This window comes from Phyllopteryx taeniolatus, chromosome 15 (assembly GCF_024500385.1).
Source record: "Phyllopteryx taeniolatus isolate TA_2022b chromosome 15, UOR_Ptae_1.2, whole genome shotgun sequence".
Classification (NCBI taxonomy): Eukaryota; Metazoa; Chordata; class Actinopteri; order Syngnathiformes; family Syngnathidae; genus Phyllopteryx; species Phyllopteryx taeniolatus.
Window position 1 is genome coordinate 5,043,644 of NC_084516.1, and position 17,231 is coordinate 5,060,874.

Genomic DNA, 17,231 nt, shown 5'->3' on the forward strand with positions numbered 1-17,231 from the left:
AGTAAACCAAGGACCACGTGTGCATTTTTTTGGGAGCATTTTTATTATTACATTACAATTCAGATAAATTACATAATACCGCCCAAACACTGAATTTCTCCACCCATGACTTGGCAGCTAGCCTTGATGAAGATCTGCCATTTTCAATCCACAGCCAGACTACACAGAATCAGTGTTACATACTTGAATGTTCGATGAAGTCGTCTACATGGGTGGGCTTTAGTGAATTTGTGTTTGGTTGTGTGTCCGCTGAATGCGCCACAAGTGTCATTCGGCGGCTTGGCGATGAAGTGCTGCCTCCGCCAGTGAAAATACAATTGACGCTTTTTTTCTTCGGACTCCGGGCTGTTTCGACACAAGTAAGCCGCAAGCCTCCACGGAACCCCCTATTTCTGCACCTGGTCGTCATGGTAACGAAAGCCGTAGTAAGCAGAGGCTCATTTGCATGAAACAGGACCACCCCTTCAAAACAGGCTGATTTCATCAAGTCCTTAAATAGATGGTGTAAAGCGCTGCAATTCTTGATGATTCTTGAAAAATGTTGATGAGAATTCTTCGTCAGCATTTGTGGTTATCAGACGGTGAGTAAAACCTTATGTATATTCATCTTCTGATTGTCTAAAGACAAGGAAGTGTGCTGTGTGGAGAAAAGCCTGAGTGGAAATCCCCCATTTGAAACGACATGCTACCCGAAACGAATCTGCATAACCTCCATGTCGGTGAGCACTTCGGCAAATGAAGCGCAAGAAGTCTGTGTCCTCCTGCCTCGGGCCCATCTGTGTCTAAAGATAATACGTGGGAATTATTCATGAGTGAAATCATGATCTGTTTCCGAATGAGAATGTACACACTCGGTGGAAAATGGCCCTTAGATGCATTTACTTGCACGGTAAAGCTCATGATATGGATGGAGTGTGTGCGCGTGTAGGCTGCACGTGTGCTGATATCCATGTGTAGATGCCACTTTGACCTCGTCCAGAGATCAGATTACTCACCCTCATTTGGGGCCAAACGTTGAGAAAACAATCAGGCTTTTTGTTTTGCGGCGTCACGCGAGACCGCTGACAGCTCAGAGGCCCGCTGAGAAGTAAAGTGAAACTGGAACATCAGGTTCCAGGCTAATGCTGAAACCCCCCACCACCTCCACGATACCAGCAGCTTTTCACTTCCGGTACAACTCCTACATGCAGTCGCTGTTATGCTTCCAGGTGGAGATCAAAATAGGAAACGGTGTGTATCTTCAGTGACTTCACCTGTCAATATGTTTACATGGCTGGCACTGCACTTCCAAAGCCTCTTTTCCCCCAATTTGTATTGATTTATTTATTATTATTTATTACCCCCCACACCCCGGTACTCATGTTTGCTATCTTACGACAGTACTATAGTGCCTTAAGATAACAGTTTTATTTGTTCGGTGACCACACTTATAACGCAAAATATTTCAAATCATCTTTCCCCATAGAAATTAATGGAAATGCCTTTAATCTGTCCCATGTGTTTTTAGTAAATAGCACTCTAGAATATTGTACTTCAAAAAAAACATACAATTATAAAAAATTTTCAAGAATTTAAGTTTTTAACTTATTTTTGCTTTAGTTCAATGGATATTGTGCTGCTCCCTCTGGTGTGTGCACCTTGGCCACTTGGGGGCAGTATAATACAGACATAGAGACACATGAAGAAGTGTTTTACAACTGACTCAGTAAGTTGCAGGAATTTTAGTAATTTTTCACAACGGGTAACGCATATGCCTGTGAGTATTGTTGTTTTGTCTGTCTACATTTGTTCCTCCTTGTGTTCAAATATCTGTTGCTGTTACTTAGCCCAACTATGGCATTTTGCGTTGTTTGTTAGCATTAAGCTAAACGTACTGTCGTAAGGGAAAGCGTTGTGATTGAACACACAATGTGTAATTCTCTTGGTTTTATGTTGCTTCAACTAGGAGTGGCAATAAACATCTTGAAGCCTCTTTGTTGAAGAATTGTTACTATCTGACAAACTGCTTCTTGTAGTGAAGTGAGTTGAGTTAATTTCCACCATACAGCACTTGTATTTCTTTTTTTTTTTTTTTTTTTTTTTTTTTTTTTTTTTTTTTTTTTACTCACAAGTCAAAGCAAAAGATCAGGAGAATGATGGCCCATATCTTAAAAAAATTGGAAGTCAGGTCGCTGGTATCTCAAAGCAACACTACAGTATAAAGCTGTATACCATATAAAGCATTTTACCAGTTCAGAATCAGCTTTATTGGCCAAGTAGGTTACAAGACACAAGGAGTTTTGTCTCCGGTAGTTAGAGCCATTAGAAATACTACCTGACCACAGGATAAATTCTCATCAGTCTGCCCAAGCGCTTTCTCTTCTCACTTTATTATTTTTCTACTTATGCTAGCTCAAAAGTCAGAGCATGTTAGTATTTTATAAAATTTCATATGAAATACTACCATATGGCAATCTGTATAAACTATTTGAACTCAAGCTTGTAACCGCTGTTCGGAGCTAAGCTGGGCTCCACCGTCCAGGCGGGATGTGTCACTCCTCCGACATGACATGATGAACTACTTCGGCGTTTGTTGGTGTTTTACACAGAGAGCCGAGTACATGTCAGCAGGCTGGGAGCAGCTTGCGTTATTAATAGCGAGCAGCGCTCGTCTACTGGTTGTGACAATGTGATTAGCGCGGGGTGGCCCTTGCTTCCTCAAAGCAGCTTTTCATCCAGATTGTTATGGCTTTCCCCGGATTGCCTGCTACGGCTGAAACATATTTTGGCGGAGATTACAGACTGTACCAGACGGGAAATAAACGCTGCCAGACTTCCTTGCTTCCCATGATGCAACCGGAACAACTGTTTGAATGACCCAGCTGATGTGCTCAACAAACGCAGAGGAGTCGCACGTGTGATGTTTGCTGTCAGTCATGTCAAAGGAGCGATTATCCCTAACCGGACAGTGGATTCAGTTCTGCTGCACACTCAGTCTACAACCTCGAGGTCTGAGAGTTTGCGCCAGTAGCCGTATGATAATACTTTAAAAATAAAAAATAAAAAAAAATAATTAAAAAATGATAGAATGGTATCATGCTGTTTGTATGATAACATATAGCAAACATATAGTAACGTGAGTCGAGAAAGCACTTGGGGAGATAAGAATTTTACATATTGCCCTGTAGTCATGTACTGGTTCTAATGTGAACTAATAAAACACTAAAATGCTTACAATTTTGGATATAACATACAGAAAGAGCTTGATTATATATATATATATATATATACATATATATATATATATATATATATATATATATATATATATAGTAGAGTAGAGTGCTAGCATGTTCAGTGCTCAGTAGTGAGGTACCGGCTGCAACCTCGGGGTAGTAGAGTTCACACCAGTGGTCTTCTTTCAAATGTAAATTGCCAAAATGCTAACATCGGCAACATGAGTAAAAAAGTCATGAGTAAAAAAGTGCTTTGGCTCATCAATAAGGATACATTATGCCTCCGACTCAGGTACTATTCTTTCATGTCTTGTACCAGGTACAATTTCACATAAGGACTGGTAAAATGTTAACAGTTGGTATAATAACTTACAGCAAACTGAGTCCAAAAAGCCTTAAGGTAGATTGATCAGAATTTTACATTTTGCCCGTTAGTCTAGCACATTTTCAAAAGTAGAGAAAGTTCAAACACATATTGTTCAGGATTTTACATCTTGCCCTGAAGTCAAGTACTAGTTCTAAGAATTTATAAAATGCTAACATGGTGAGCTAGTGCTTTGGTGAAGTTGGGGCGCATCGATTTGCCCCAACTCCCGACAGTCAAGCAGCATTCATACTTTTCCATGCCAGAGGTCTGACATTTCCGACTTTTTCTGGAATGCAGCCACAGTTTCCATGGCAACAGCCATGACCTAGGAGGCGCTCTGACCAGGAAAATAAAGCGGGAATGTCGTTTTCATACACAGTCGCTGAGAGGAAGCCACGGGGCTCGTTGCCAGGAACGCGGCGCTCACATGGCCGCCATTCACACTTACCACGTGTGTAATAAGTAGGCCGAAGGGACTAAGTCATGAAATCATGATGCGAAAACTGATTAATTCTTTGCATTCTGTTTATTTGTTATTACTGTACGTTTTTTGTTTGTTTGCTTGTTTTTTAACAGTTTTTTAAGGTAAAAATGGGGAAAAATAAACCTTTTGGGGTATAATTTGGTAGCGCACCGCTAACAATTTTTTTGTCGTGGTTTCAGTTCCGGTCAGCGGTAGTCAATTACTTTCTGCCATCCAGAAGTACTGTACCCTGGCGGCAATTGTTTTCAAACATTATGCACGCATGGAACTAGTTGTCAAAGCATCAGTTGACCTATTTACTGACGACATATATACACAAGCTAGCGATTAGCAACCACTAACTGCTAACATGGGAAACACTAATTCGGGCCGATGTTGTCAGGGTTACCATTGGATTTTCCCAATTTCTGAGTCTAACAATGTATGTAAAATGGACGCCCGCTGTGGTCATGTTAGTTTGAAGGCTAACATGGTTTATAAAATAGATTAAATCAGTGCTTTAGACTTAAAATTAATGACCTTGTCAGTCATGATTGCATTGGTAAGCGTACATTACAAGACGAAGAAGCGATACACACTTTTTTGTGGTAACCCACACACTTGAACTGAGAGTGCTTTCATGTCATCTGTCACAGTGTGTGTGGAAGGCTCTTGGACGACATGCCGTGTGTGTGTGTGTATGTGTGTGTGCACCTTTTAAAGGCAGTTACTCCCCAGCCACACTGACCTTTCCCTGCCCAAACACCTGCAGCCAAAAGACGAATGAATACTATTCACATTGAAGACTGACAGAGCAACAGTTTCGTGGGGTTCTTATCATTGAAAACATGGTGCCATGCTTGTGTGCGTTCCAACATTCTTCACATGCTTTAAGCAACAAAGCGTCTCTTGTTGGACTGGATTCCGCGTGAAACCTGTGTTCATTTAGTAACAGATTTAGTCACGTACCATTTGACGGTCGGAAATGGCCATGTCGAGTCACGTGTCAAGTTAAAGGCCGTGATTCTTTCAAGAATCTAGAGCTCTTGTTATTTTGGTAATATGACCTCATATGATAAATGTTTTTAAATCCAGTACAAAAATATTAAACAAAATATAGAGAAAATTATGAAAACTACAATAATATTAAGGACAATTTAAAAATAAAAGAAATTGAAAGATTTGAGGCGAGAAACACAAATCTTTGAAAAAGACAGTACCACAAAAATATTAAATACAAAATATTCAGTATAAAATGTATGGTAAACAATACAAAGGTATTTCCAAAATGTACTCCACAAAAAAATTACAATATTTGATGCAAATATTAGACAGATTTTTAAAAAAGTGAGAGAAAAATAAAAACTGACAAAAAATTGCAAATTAGGAAAAATAAAAAGATGTTTGTATTTGACAAAATAATATTAAATATGATGGAAAAAAAATAATCATTACATGAAATCTGAAAAAACAGTCCAAAAAATAAAAATCATTGAAACATAATACAAAATATTAGACTTTAAAAAGTATTTAATTTAACAAGTATTGAGTAAAATAAGTACAAAAATATTAGAGAACAGTGGAAAAATGCTTGAAAATAAACAAACTGTCAGAAAATACTGCATAAATATTAGACAAAAAATGCAAAACAAATTTGAAATTTCAAACTATTAGATGAAAAAATGCAAAACTATTAGACAAAAAATATCTGACAAATACAATGGATTTTTTTTTATATAAACAATTGCATCCCTAACATCTCCTGCTCATCTCTTCTTCATCTTCCGCCCTGTAGTGCCTGAGGATGTCGAAGCGCAGCTTCTTCGTTCGCCTGGTGCCATGCCGCTGCTTGCGTGGCGAGGAGGAGGCGGTGACGTCTCTGGACTACTCCCACTGTAGCCTGGAGACAGTGCCCAAGGAGATCTTCAGCTTTGAGAAGACGCTGCAGGAGCTCTTTCTCGATGCCAACCAGATTGAAGAGCTGCCCAAAGTGAGCCAGAGAGACTTCTACATTGACTTTACTCATAAGATCCAGTCACTAAATTTGTCTTTGATCCACCAGCAACTGTTCAACTGCCAGCTGCTCCAGCGACTGAGCATGCCCGACAACGACGTCACTGTGTTGCCCCCCGGCGTCGCCAACCTCGTCAACCTCAGGGAGCTTGACGTCAGCAAAAACAGTAAGTCCGGAACTCGCCTCTCCTCAGAGCTCCGTGTTTGAGTCCAGAACCCACAGATAAGGAGCTTGAAATCCTGTCCCTTGTCACGTTAGCCTGGTAAATCTAACGGTGTATGTAACATAGAGATGTGCTGTGGTTCTGTTTCATATATGTATATACCAGCTCACCCTTGTTCCAGTCAATCAAGGCGTGCCTCAAGGCTCTGTACTAACCGGCGCACTTTTGGGGACAAAGCCTTCAATGTGGCAGCCTGCACCCTCTGGAACTCCGTCCCCTCTTAGATATGTAATGCCCCAACCATGGACTCATTCAAATCGGCCCTCAAAACCCACATTTCCCCAGGCCATTGGCCCACAGTTAACCACTCTAAGTCAGCCACCTGTGTGGTCAGTCTCTCTTTTTTTGTCTGATTTGTCTGAAAACATCCTAGGCACTATGTAAATCAAATGTATTCTTACTATTATTAGAAACAAATTACAAAAACGTTTCAACAAAAATAATTTTTATTTGAAATATTAATTCAAACTATTAGAAAATTACAAAATAAAAAATATTACATGACAAATACAAGAATATTAGGCAAAAAATATAAAAGGATTGGAGAAAAATACCAAAATATTAGATAACTGCACAAATTTAAAAAAAAATCAAAACAAGGTTTAAGGTGAAAAGTATACACGTAAAAAAATAAAATAAAATTCAGGGGGCGACAAAAACAAACATTAGAAAGTAATTCAAAATATTAGACAAAAATATAAAATGTTAGTTGAAAAATACACATAAAAAAATTCGAAATATTAGACAAAGATTGAAAAATATTAGATAAAAAATCCACAAATGTTAGAAAAAAATGTAAAAATATTAGATTAAAAAGTCCCAAAATGTTTGGAAAAAATAAAAATATAGGAAAATACTACACAAATATAAGAAACCAATACAAAGAAATTAGACGTATAAAAATATTACATGGAAAAATGTAAATTAGAAAAATATACAAATATTAAGGGGAAAGATGTGTGCGGTTGTTATGTGCCCTAAATTAACTGTGTGCACTGTCGTCGTGTGCGCTGGCATAAGGTAACGGTCTACAGAAAATAGAAGCATGCTACGGTCATGTTAGCGAGCTAGAGCGATCAGTGTATTGATAATAGATGTGTGCTGTTGTCATTTAGCTCCCTAAGACTGAAGGTATATGTATTTAAATTATAATTGTGTTGTGGTCAACTTAGTTGGCTAAAGCTAAAGGGTGTTGGTCTTTGTTACTGTGTGCAGGTATTCAGGAGTTTCCCGAGAATATCAAGAACTGCAAAATGCTCACTATTGTGGAGGCCAGCGTCAATCCCATCTCAAAGTACGTATGGAAATTGCTAACCACAACACTGTTGGTCTGCTCGTGTGACTTACCTTTTCATGCTTGCATGTGTTAAGGCTGCCCGATGGTTTCACCCAGCTCATGAGCCTGAGCCAGCTCTACTTGAACGATGCCTTCCTGGAGTTCCTTCCAGCCAGTTTTGGCAGGTCTGTTTGGGAAAAACACAAACTCAAGAAAGCTTGATTTGATTACAGGCTTTGATATCTTACTATTACATTGGATCTTCTGGGTGAGCAACTCGAAGCAAAATTTTCTGTTCCAAAAGTCAAGAATCGGCAGTTGCAGATAAAATAAACACCAGCAGTGAAGTGACAATTATAGATGAATAAATACTATATGTACATTACAGAAGTGAACGTGAACTGCAGAAAGGAGAGCCAGCAATGTTGTATCTTGCAAAAACTATGCTGATGTCAATAAAATAGTCTACTTAAAAACAGCTGGGAATGAAATATACACCAGAAAAAATACTAACTATACAAGTGGTGAATGAAGAGCAGCAAGAATGTACAGCAACCTTGTATGTGGCCAAAAAAACTAACCATTGATTACTAAATCGCCTATATATATGAGCCGATGAGAATGAAATGAACACCAGGAATAGTATCTTATCAGCAACGACATGACTAAAATACATGCATTAAAACAGCAGCAAGATTATTCGGTGGTGTTGTTTGTAGCAAATTCTATACCTGCATCAAAAAACATACTGTTAAAAGCAGTATAGTACCTTTAACTACCAGCAGTGGCTTGGCAACTATAAATGAATAAATACAGTGGCTACAGTATTTATACAGAAGGGAACTTGAATAGCAGCAAAAATAGTCTCCAGCATTGTTTGTGGCAAAAACAAAATATCTATCGATAGAGGGTTTATACAGGGCCATCAAAAAGTATTGGTCCCCATCTCATTCTTATATTTTTGCATAGTTTCCCCACTTTAATGTTTAAGATCATCAAACAAATATAAATATCAGACAAATACAACCCAAGTGAACTTAAAATGTTGTTTTGAAATGATTTCATTTAAAAGAAAAAAAGAACGATTCAGTTACTTGGCCCTGTGTGAAAAGGTAATTACACCCCCTTCTTAAATGAATTAATTGTGCCTAATCACAACTTGTGGTTAATTTTAACTGATCACACCCAAGCCTGATTACCTCCAGAATCACTTAAAAAGAACCTGTCTGACAAAATCAAGTCGAACAAAATGACACGATCCAAACAAATTCACGAACAGTCAAGAAATAAAGTAATTGACATCTATCAGTCTGGAAAGGGTTACAAAGCCATTTTAAAGCTTTAGGATTACAGCGAACTATAGGGAGAACCATTAACCTCAAATGAAGAAATTATGGAACAGTGCTGAACCTTCCCAGGATGGCCGGCCAACAAAGATTACCCCAAGGGGACAGCAATGACTCATCCAGGAGGCCACAAAGGAACTCAGCACAACTTCTAAAGAACTGTAAGGCCTCCCTTGCCTCAGTTAAGGTCAGTGTTTATGACACAACAATAAGGAAGAGACTGGGCAAAAATGGCATCCGTGGCAGAGTTCCAAGACGAAAACCATTGTTTACCAAAAAGGACAAAGTTTGATGGTCTTGGGTTGCTTAGCTCCTTCAGGACCTGGACAACTTGCTGTGATTGATTGGAACCATGAATTCTCTTTAGAATCCTCAGAAAATCCTCAAGGAGAATGTTCAGCCATTAGCTTGTGACCACAAGCTGAAGCGCACTTTGGTTCTGCAGCAGGATAACAATCCAAAACACACCAGCAAGTCAACTTTTGAATGGCTTAAAACGAAGGTTTTGGAGTGGCTTAGTCAAAGTCCGGACTTGAATTGATTGAAATGCAGTGGCATGACCTTATTAAGGCTGTCCATGCTTGAAAACCCTCCTTTTTTGCTGTATTGAAATAATTTTGCAAAGAAGATTGGGCCAAAATATCTCTACAGAGATGCGAACCACTCATTGCCAGCTAAAGAAAACACTTCATTACAGTTGTTGCTGTTGAGAATGGCCCAACCAGTTATTAGGTTTAGGGGGCCATTACTTTTTACAAGCGGGGATAGGTAACGTTGAATATTTTCCTTAATAAATGAAATCACTATTGAAAAACAGCATTTTAGGTTCACTTGGGTTATATGTGTCTGATATTTACATTTGCTTGATGATCTTAAACATTAAAGTGGGGAAACTATGTAAAAATATAAGAATTTGAGAAGGGTGTCAATACTTTTTCACGCCACTTATAAACAATTGAAAATGAACTAAACACCAGCAATACTAACTTTACAGTGGAGCAACAACTATATATGAATAAAAAGAATATAAAGATTAGATATATATATATATACAATAATTATTAAATAATATTATTATTATTATTGTTAAATATATAAAGATTTACAAAGCTGAATTTGAACAGCAGCAAGAATAGTTAGCAGTGTTGTATGTAGCAAAAAATATATTACTAGAGGACTATCAACAGTGAAGTTAGCACTATACTTTGGTAAATATGTTATATATGCAGAAGTGAATAAGAATAATAGTCAGCAGTGTTGTTACAAACATTTTAATAAATATGTGGTGTCACGGTGCAGTCAGCTTGTTCTGGAGCTTCCCAGTGATCCATTTTCTGGCTGAACTGGTTCTTCAGTGTCACCTGTTTATGGTTGATGCGTGTGACGCGTAAACTTGTTGTGATGACGCACTGTAAACAAAACATACAGTCAGTTCCAGTATTTATTTGTATGATGACAATGATGACATTTGCATTGTTCTTGTGGCTGCAGGCTGACTAAGCTGCAGATTCTGGAGCTGAGAGAGAACCAGCTGAAGATGTTGCCAAAGTAAGTAAGAGGAGAACCACCTCACCCGCCTCCTCCTCTTTCCCGCACTATTCAATCCCACCGTGTTACATAAACTCAACCCCCCACTTCTCTTTCCCGCCGGCTTGCTGTGACAGGTTTTGTAATCTTTTTGCCGTAACAGTGAGGTGAGGTTTGTTCCTCCATCAGAGAACATTTGAGAAAGTTCCGGGTGCTTGTTCAGGGAAACTTAAACAATGTGAAATTGATTCCGCTCATGTTGTCCTTTTTTTTTTTTTTTGCAGGAATTACAGTTGTCCCTTGTTGTATCACGATTCACTTTTTGTGGCACCACAGATTATTATATATATATATTTTTTTATCATACCCATATCACAGATTATTCAACATATTGCGGGATTTAGCAGTGATGATTTTTCCACACCAACTGTTACTGCAGACTCACCTAGCAATGAGTGCAAGCCAGGAGGAAAAGTGCGTAAAAGATAGCATGTCCATAGTTTTAATACTAAAGTGCAATATGTGCATACCACTTATAAGAAGCTAATGCTGTTTGGCAACGCTAATCCGGGCTACTAAAGCTTGGCTTTTGGCTTCAATGTCAGACTGTTCTCATATAGTCCAACTGTCACTTGAAAATGATGGCTCTTGGCCTGCGTAGTTTCCAAGTCGAAGGCGGAGAAACGCAGTGTGGGGGTGGTGTTATGTCAGTTGGCCAGATAGTGATGTCACAATTCGGAAGGGCTCGCGAAACGACAGTTTCTGGGGAAATAGCCGGGCACTTGGTTCTTTTATTTCACACTCTATTGGGGGAAAACTTGCAACTCTCCTTGCTTTCCATTTTACATCCACCCCCGCCTGTGTATATGACAGACGCCAGAGCTGTTAGAAGGCCGACTGACCTTACAAAGAGCGGTAGCGGACATCTTGAGGGTTGCCCCGGGCGACGAGCAGGCATCTCGGCAGATGTCAACAAATGTTTCCGTGGACAAAGAAAGCCTTTTTCAGGGGCGCGCTCACACACACAGCGGGGCCGATGCTTTTTAGGAGTCACACGCCACACCGGTCATTCCGGAAAATTCTGCACGGCTCATTGTAAGCACAAAACACCAGGTGGTTGTCAACTTCATCGCTGTCTAATGACAACCGTGTCGGTCACATTCCAAGCAAGAAAGAAAATGTTTTACCACAGTATTTCATTAAAAATGCCCTGATCTGTGACATTTATCTATTAGCTATTATTTATCTATCATCTATTTAGAGTTGTTTTGACGGGGCGGTCCTGTCTCATGTAAATTATCCATTCTCCCCCCACCGCAGGGTCAAAACTGTGTGTGGCTTTGGTTATCATGACCACCGGGGGTGCCCATAAAGACGGTAAAAGCTTGAATTGTGTTAGGGATGGGCAATAAAGACTGAAAATAAAATTATTCACAAAAATCTCACTATTTTTTTTCCACACACCTTGCTTAGAAAACGTAAATAGCAATGACATGATTCAAAACTAGTTTTGCTCTCCCATCCTATTTCCTGTTTGGGTTCGTCTTAATTTCTCCTGATACCGAAGACGTTTTGAAACATTTGTTTCCAAGCTCTGTGATTGCCTTCCACCAGGCTCCTTTCTTGTCATACAAGAAACAGTGTGAACGTGATTCTGCTCATGTTGTTTGTTTCTTAGCAGGAACGACGCTTGCTTTTTTGAAAAATGTTTGGCGAGAGGGGACGAAAAGGGTCGCTGAATTTGTAACACTGACGGTTAGCTCACAGACACATTTTGGCAAAAATGTATCAGAGGTATAAAAGATTTACTTGGCTGTTTATTTTTACACTTAGTGGTGAGCAGTGATTCCCTACAGGTGTGCCACAGGAAATGATCCAATTTCACTTAATTGGTCTGAAAAACATTTATTTACTAAAATGATGTACCTTTGTTAATCTATGGCAAGAGGTACATAATAATTAACCTGGGTATCAACCTTTTGTGACATTTTTGGTTGATGCTGTGCAGTGAGCTTTTTAAATGTATTTATTTGTTATTTATTTATTTTATTTATTATTATTTATATTATTATTATTATTTATTTTTTAGAAATGTGCCTTGGCTCAAAGGTTGGCAAACACTGCTCTAGTCACCAATTTGCATAGACTTTGAAAAGTCACTTAATGTTTGCCGTTTAATATGTTTGTAGAGTGGATTTGAATGTCTGAACAAAATGGCTTCCAATGGCCATACTCGCTAAAACATGTCGAGTGTCACACTTTTTACAGTGGACACTCCAAATTGTCGTGAAGTGGACTTACAAGGTTATTAGCGACAAGCTTCCTTTTATGCGTCTTAAATTCTCACGTTACGAGGAGCCCCTGAGATCTAAACAGTGCTGTCAGCTGGCTTCTGCTTTGCTTCGACAAGCGAGCTCGCCCAAAACAAACGCACACAGACTTCTTTGAAGGACCTAGCCCACGTTGCTTCTAATCCCCGCTGACAGCTCCCTCTGACTTTTTTTCCTCCACCATCCTGACAGATTTTACGACCCTGCCGATGTGTGTGTGTGTGTGTGTGTGTGTGCATGTGTCCGCAGGAGCATGCAGAAGCTCACGCAGCTGGAAAGGTTGGACCTGGGCAGCAACGAGTTCACTGAAGTGGTGAGTGTTGCTGTGGGCTCGAGAGGACTGTTCACAAAAGTTCCACTTGGCACACAGACCCTTCCTCACACACGCATTTTAACCTCCTTTCTCACCATGCTGTCTGCAGCCTGAGGTACTGGAGCAGTTGACGGGAATCAAGGAGCTCTGGATGGACGGAAACCGGCTGACGTTCTTGCCAGGGGTACTGACGTGCACACATTATCCCCAAAAATGGGCATAGCCAACTACCGTCCTGCAATCCATATTGACATCTGCTTGTTCCTTATCTATTTGCTCTTTAGCCCGGAATGCAAACAACACACTGTTTGTCTGGATCCTTGCTTACGCCGATTTGTCTGTACTTGTCCTTAGATGCTGGGCACGCTCAAGCAGCTGCTCTACCTGGATGTGTCCAAGAACAACCTGGAGATGGTGGACGAGCAGATCTGCGGTTGCGAAAGTCTGCAGGATTTGCTGCTCTCCAATAACGCCCTCACGCAGCTACCAGGCACCATTGGTAATGCTTCGCTCACACCCCTAAACTTCCCCTGCCATTATATTTTCCATTTTTACGACATTTATTTGCATTTGATAGTAATAATACTTGAACATGTTACAGCAAAGGGTAAAAACAAAATACATTAAAGCTGCAAATAGCCATGAACAGGCCCTCGCTCCCCTTTTTTCAGGTCAGATCTTTGAAATGATGAAGCTTTGACATCATGCCCACTTGGCTATTTTGGATAGACTTTGTCAAAGTAGGCGCCCTAGAATCCACCCAAAATGGCTCCTTCAAACCAAAAATGGTCAACTTCTTCTTCAATTTTGTGAATGACACTTTTTCGTGCATTCTGTTGGGGTCGACATGTCTACCCAATTTCGTGCCAACGGATGAAACGTAATTTTTTTCTAACTTTACAAGGGAGTACTACTGTCCCTTGAGATGTGTAGATTTTTTCTTGCATATTGAGACCGTCATGAAATCAATTGCAATTTTCTCTTTATCTTTTATCCATTTAGTTATCTAACTCATATTTTATATAGAAAACACAGTAAAATGAAGTAAAACACAAAATATCCAATGGAAAAATATTATTCAAAATATCTGGTCATGCAGCCAGTTTTCAAGCAATCCAATAAAGTGCAAATAATTAAAATGAATAAAAGAGGAAGAACAAAGTGCTTCAAGTAACATTTAACCAGTATGATAAACTGTTTCAGAGGTTGAGTTTTACGAAACAAGTTTGTTAGCTTGTTCTAACATGAAACAAACCCTCTTAAAATCACATGGTGCATTTTTTTGTTTAGTTTAGACTTTACACCGATTTGGTCGGGCTGATCGGTATCGGCCGATATTTAGCATTTTATGCTGATCGGCTTTAATAATAATTAATAATTATTATTATAATTAATAATTATTATTATAATTCGCCGATCGATCGGCTCTGCAAAAGACATAAACTCCGCGTCGCTGCGTGCACAGTATATTTGAATTCAAAAGCTAGTTTATTTTTAGCCTTGTCTGTACTGTAAATATCTGACGGAACAAGGAAGTTATTTAAAAAAAAAAGAGAAAGAAAAACGTCGGCGGTGTGGGACAGGCAACACGTAATCCCCGCATCAGACTACAAGACAAGTTTGCTCTTTCACGATTGCACTGTCAGACTACTGCAAGAAAAAAGTGGTATTCCGAAACCACCGCATCCCATTTTTTACGATCATCGGGCTTTATCTTGTCAACTCAAATGCAACCGGATACACTCGTTACCGCGGCGATGACAACGAGTGGATTGCGCCGACTGTATTATGAGGACAAACTGGGGAAAAACGTGTGTTGGTGGTCAACGGTGCTCAGGACAGGAGAGGACGTTCGTTGAAGGCTTGCTTGAGGTATGTTCACGTACTTTTAATAAGGCTCGCAAGCAGGCAATAAAATGTTATGTAGCCTAGCAAGCTAGCAGTAGCACGAACGGTTGGACGTAAACATGCCGGGGTTCTGTCGAATCATGCTCTAAAGTTTCAGTGTGGGTGAGTAAGTTAGCACCCATTATTTCTGTCATTTAATGTTAGTTTGACCTGACTGATTAGAATACATGATCTGACTAGAGCAGTGATTTCCAACCTTTATGGAGCCAAGGAACATATTTTACAATTTTAAAATCTCACGGCACACCAACAAACAAAAATGTCACAAAAAGTGGATTCATTACTGTATGTACTTCCTGCCATCTAACTGAAGACCTTTCATTTGTTCTGTCTGTCACTTTGCCTCACTGGCATAAATAGAGGAACAAAGATAGATTATTTATTGTAAATATATTTTTTTGTGTAATTAAGTACACAAGTATATACAGTCATTTAAATAGACACGTTCCTCCATCTTGTGATCGGATCGGTGATCGGCCCCAAAAATCCTGATCGTGTAAAGCCTAGTGTAGTTTCATGTGTTCCTCAGGTTGAGCGATAGGAAAAGCTAATAATGAATGCTTGCTGGCTCAAGACATGATCTCTTAAAGGGTGGAAAGGTTCAGAAAATCCACATTTCGGTTCCTATCTCAATTTTGTTGTGGAGGTTTTCGGTTTGGTATATGTTGACTCTTAAGAAAATCATTTATGTCTTGTGAATTTCGGTATTGTTATTTAAATTATTTTTATTCAGAATATATTTTTGTCTATGTATGCCAGCGGTGTTTAGTGACAGGCAGAACTATTTAAATGTTCTTCCTTTGGATGGCAAAAGGTACATTAAACCTGTGGACCCACCTGTTGCTGTTCATACAACAGAATAAGTGATGGCTTCCTGCAAATATATCCCCACCCCCAATTCACTCGCCAGAGGGCTAATAATAGACAGAGATTCCAAAAGATGAATACTGAAAAAAAAAAAACAAGGCATTAAATGAGATGTCAGTTTAAAGTGACGCATTTGTGTGTAGTTTAATATTCTGCTGCGTGAACATAAACGCAGCACAATCAGACAAGTGGGGATTTATTTGCAGTAGACGAGCGTATTGATGACAGTCTTCCGTAATCCAATACAGCTCTGTGATGGAAGTTTCCCGTTGCTAAGCACCCGGAGCTGCTGTTGTGTAACTCTCCCGCTCTCTTTCACCCTCTCTGTTTGGTTCTCAGGCTCACTGAAGAAACTGACAGCTCTGAAGGTGGACGAGAACCAACTAATGGAGCTTCCTGACTCCATTGGAGGGTGAGGATCATCCTCCTCCTTTCCTAGTCCTTCACTCTCTTCCAAACAAGCAATTATCTCCTACGTTAAAAGTGCGTCTGGCGCAGATTACAAAACCCTAGTGGTTGACTTTAATCCCGAGCGAGAATTGAAAGCCGCATTGTGTTGGTTGTTAGTGCGGACACAGGCTGTTGTTGGATTTATAATAAGCCCCCCTAGCAGGCTTTTAAAGATGAGTCCATATGTTAGCAGTCAGATGAGCAGATTAGCGGCCATGCTGTGGCGAGAACAGTCATGAAATGCGTGTCATGACTCTGAAACAAACACCAAAGCCGGTAAATTGGTGGGTAGCCTTCGTCCACTGCCAGTGTCGCTACCTTTCACGCATAAGTGCGAAAATATGGGAAAATGCTGCAGTGTGAAAGGGTCCAAAGACAAAGGGACCTGTTTCACACAGTTTCCGCAAAATTGGAGCATCCCAGTCCAAGGTTTTAAGTTTTGATAGCAACCGTGACTTTTAAAAACCTTGGTATACCTTGAAAGTGGGAACCAGCCCATGCCTAGTGGGGTGTGACATAAAACAATTGTCGGGCCGTGATAATTGTGTTTCAAAACAATGGAGCAGGAGGAGTTGTGTGTGTCACTTCACACACCCATTTCCGGCTTTCCGCTATTCTGTTTCACACAGCCGTCCCACCTCGGTTACACCTCTGACATTACCCCCAAATCCTAGAAACTTCCTTTTCTGCCCATTCATGTGGGTGCTTTTCACATGCTGACGTGCGTTGTTTGTGTCCCCCCTGTCAGGCTCACCTCTCTAGACGAACTGGACTGCAGCTTCAACGAGATCGAAGCCTTGCCAGCGTCCATCGGTCAGTGCGCGGCCATGCGCACCTTCGCCGCCGATCACAACTTCCTCAGCCAGCTTCCCCCTGAGGTGACTGCACATATGTACCCCCTTCCCTCGTGTCAGAGTGCGCTCATCTAAACA

General features: G+C 40.0%; 1 protein-coding gene across 5 annotated transcripts in view; it reads left to right on the forward strand.

Annotated features, from left to right (window-relative positions):
• The window catches only part of erbin (erbb2 interacting protein), a 41,763-nt gene that overhangs the window by 11,178 nt on the left and 13,354 nt on the right, over positions 1–17,231 (forward strand). For 3 of the 5 annotated variants that reach the window (XM_061799269.1, XM_061799264.1, XM_061799267.1), the window contains exons 3-12: positions 5,841–6,035; positions 6,108–6,225; positions 7,498–7,576; positions 7,654–7,743; positions 10,396–10,452; positions 12,954–13,074; positions 13,184–13,258; positions 13,429–13,573; positions 16,189–16,261; positions 17,048–17,177. In XM_061799269.1, coding sequence (XP_061655253.1) covers positions 5,850–6,035; positions 6,108–6,225; positions 7,498–7,576; positions 7,654–7,743; positions 10,396–10,452; positions 12,954–13,074; positions 13,184–13,258; positions 13,429–13,573; positions 16,189–16,261; positions 17,048–17,177 — 1,074 coding nt within the window. In that variant the 5' untranslated portion in view covers positions 5,841–5,849. The remainder of the gene's footprint in view (positions 1–5,840; positions 6,036–6,107; positions 6,226–7,497; positions 7,577–7,653; positions 7,744–10,395; positions 10,453–12,953; positions 13,075–13,183; positions 13,259–13,428; positions 13,574–16,188; positions 16,262–17,047; positions 17,178–17,231) is intronic. The other 2 variants (XM_061799265.1, XM_061799268.1) reach the window with 1 other exon arrangement.